Genomic DNA, 2,632 nt, shown 5'->3' with positions numbered 1-2,632 from the left:
CTACAAAGATGATTAGAGGGCTGGAGCACCTCTCCTATGAAGAAAGACTGCAAGAGCTGGGCCTGTTCAGCCTGGAGAAGAGAAGATTGAGAGGGGATCTCATCAATGTGTACAAGTATCTAAAGGGGGAGTGTCAAGAGGATGAGGCCAGACTCTTCTCCGTGGTGCCCAGCAACAGGACAAGAGGCAATGGGCAGAAACTGAACCACAGGCAGTTCCATCTGAACCTGAGAAAAAACTTCTTCACTGTGAGGGTGACAGAGCATTGGAACAGGTTGCCCAGAGAGGTGGTGGAGTCTCCTTCCCTGGAGGTATTCAAAACCCGCCTGGATGTGATCCTGTGCAATGTGCTCTAGAGGTCCCTGCTTGAGCAGGGAGGTTGGACTAGATGATCTCCAGAGGTCCCTTCCAACCTCAACCATTCTGTGATTCTGTGAAGGCAGAGTACAAGGCTGCTAATGACACTGGCTTTGTTGACATCCCTCAGGGACATGAAAGAGCTCTCATGAAGGCAGTAGCAGCTGTGGGTCCAATATCTGTTGCTATTGATGCAGGCCATTCTTCACTCCAGTTTTATCAGTCAGGTGGGGATTTGTTAGCAACTTGCATGCAAAGACTTCTTTGCTACTTGCTTACTTAGTATTAATTACCCTTCAATTTAATTGGGGGAGGGAAGCTATGACCTTGTGTCATAGCACATAATCACGATTCCTTTTAATTCTGGTCTAGATTCTCCACTCTTTGTACTTCTCACATACCTGTGTCCTTGTCCTTCAGTTTCTGCTGTGACACAGTTCATTTGGAACCTCTCTATGACTACTTCAAGAAGTTGTGCAAGGCCTGATTTGTGAAATGCACATCTTCAGATGAGGAAGAAGGGTTTCCTAAAAGCAAGTTTGCTCACATGTGAGGATTGTTTCTTATCTTTATGAACTTATTCCTCCTCAGGTATCTATTATGAACCAGACTGTAGCAGTGAAGACCTGGACCATGGTGTTCTGGTTGTAGGTTATGGCTTTGAGGGGGGAGATGTAGATGGCAAGAAATACTGGATTGTTAAGAACAGGTGAGATCTTCCTCTGTGTCCAGTACCCTTGAAGGGAGGGAAGGAGGGAAAGTTGCTCATCTCTTGTAGTTTTGTGGGGACAGGAAGGACAGTAGTTGATATGCATGTGGAAAACCTAGAGACTGTTCTCAGGGTATTGTATGGCAGAAGTTAAGCCCAACACATGTTCCTGGCTGCTTAATAAGTGGGCCCCAAGCAGCAAACTCATTCTCCTGCATTTTGAGTTAATTCCAAGGAGCTTAGTACTGGAACAGTCCAAGAAGCTGTTAAAGTGGTGGGGGAGAGAGGGAATGACGTTGTGGCGGGAGATGGATTTTGGAAAGGAAAGGGTTGCTCACTTGTGTGAAGTAGAGTAACACTTGAACTTTTAAAATTGAGTTAGACTCCTCCTAAACCAGAGGGAAGTTAATTATTGCCAAAGGGCACATCACATGAGCTTGTCTTGTGTTCACAGCATTACTGGGGCACCGCCTTCAAATGCTGCTTGCAGACAAGGTTCTCACTAAAAAGTTGATGGGGAGCAGTGTCTCTGAGCTTCAGGCCCCTGTAATCCAGGATTGAACATAAAGGCTTCCACCTAGCAAGAGGAGGAGCTGGAGGGCTGCACCCTCTATTTCTGTGAGCTTTTGGTGCCTCTTCTGTAATGTACCTTGGTTTGTTTGAAAGCCCCCCTGTAGCTTGTAGCTGTCTTTTTTGCGGTGAAGGCAACAGTTCTCAGTTTAAACACTTTCTTTGGGGTAAATATAAGTCTCTCTGTGAAAATGAAAACAAACTCTTTACTTCTATTTTCAGCTGGGGTGAGAAGTGGGGTGACAAAGGATATATCTACATGGCAAAAGACAGGAAGAACCACTGTGGGATAGCAACAGCTGCTAGCTATCCACTTGTATAATTTGAAGACTGAACATTTCAGTGCAAGAGGTTTTAAACTGAATGACCAAATCCATGTTCACACATGGTAGACTTGTATCCTTCAAAAGTCAACTTGATTTTTTTTTTTAATTTTTGAGTTTTACATGTTGGTGACATGTCACTTGCTTTTTAAATTAATGTAAATGTTGGCATGTAAACAGCTTGTAATATTGCTGGCTTTTGACTGCTTAATCTAATAGATTCTTCTTTGTATTTTTTTTCTCTTTTAAGTTGCAATGTGGCCAAAGGTTTACTTTTTAAATAAACACTTGAATTCCAGTGTGCACAGATGACATGGCTTTTTGTTCTGTTTTGTTTTTTTTAACTTGAGACTTTATCAAATAGTCATCCTAAATGATACTATTAACTGAATCTTGTAAAGATAACTCTTCCATGAGTTATAAAAACGCAACTGCATCTGGGAAGGGCTAACAGCTGTTAGAACATGGTGTAGTATGCCTGTGATGCAACAAATTATTTGAAAGGGGAAGTAGAAAAATACCTTTATCCACTAAAATATTATAGTCAAAGTGACTGAAAAATGTGACCCTCATTTTTTTGCAACTACTTACTACTCTTGAATGTGTCTGTAAGTGAATATATTGGCTTAGTCCTGTGATCCAGAGGAGATGCTGGTATCTCTGATTCTTTGTA

General features: G+C 42.3%; 1 protein-coding gene across 1 annotated transcript; it reads left to right on the top strand.

The window, feature by feature from the left end:
* Positions 1–64: 64 nt before the first annotated feature.
* Positions 65–2,262, top strand: LOC138064101 (procathepsin L-like). The gene is made up of 3 exons (XM_068925107.1): positions 65–584; positions 949–1,066; positions 1,859–2,262. The coding sequence occupies exons 1-3, from the start codon at positions 389–391 to the stop codon at positions 1,956–1,958; spliced, it is 414 nt and encodes a 137-aa protein (XP_068781208.1). The 5' UTR covers positions 65–388; the 3' UTR covers positions 1,959–2,262.
* The last annotated feature ends 370 nt before the right edge of the window (positions 2,263–2,632 follow it).

This window comes from Struthio camelus, chromosome W (assembly GCF_040807025.1).
Source record: "Struthio camelus isolate bStrCam1 chromosome W, bStrCam1.hap1, whole genome shotgun sequence".
NCBI classification, from domain to species: Eukaryota; Metazoa; Chordata; class Aves; order Struthioniformes; family Struthionidae; genus Struthio; species Struthio camelus.
This window is presented reverse-complemented; position numbering and strand designations above follow the sequence as displayed.

Bases quoted from the DNA above. Each gene is read 5' to 3' on its own strand.
- LOC138064101 (XM_068925107.1), top strand. From the start codon at position 389: ATGATCTCCAGAGGTCCCTTCCAACCTCAACCATTCTGTGATTCTGTG. The intron at 585-948 runs GTGGGGATTTGT...ATTCCTCCTCAG, and splicing joins ACTCCAGTTTTATCAGTCAG to GTATCTATTATGAACCAGAC. The intron at 1,067-1,858 runs GTGAGATCTTCC...TTCTATTTTCAG, and splicing joins TACTGGATTGTTAAGAACAG to CTGGGGTGAGAAGTGGGGTG.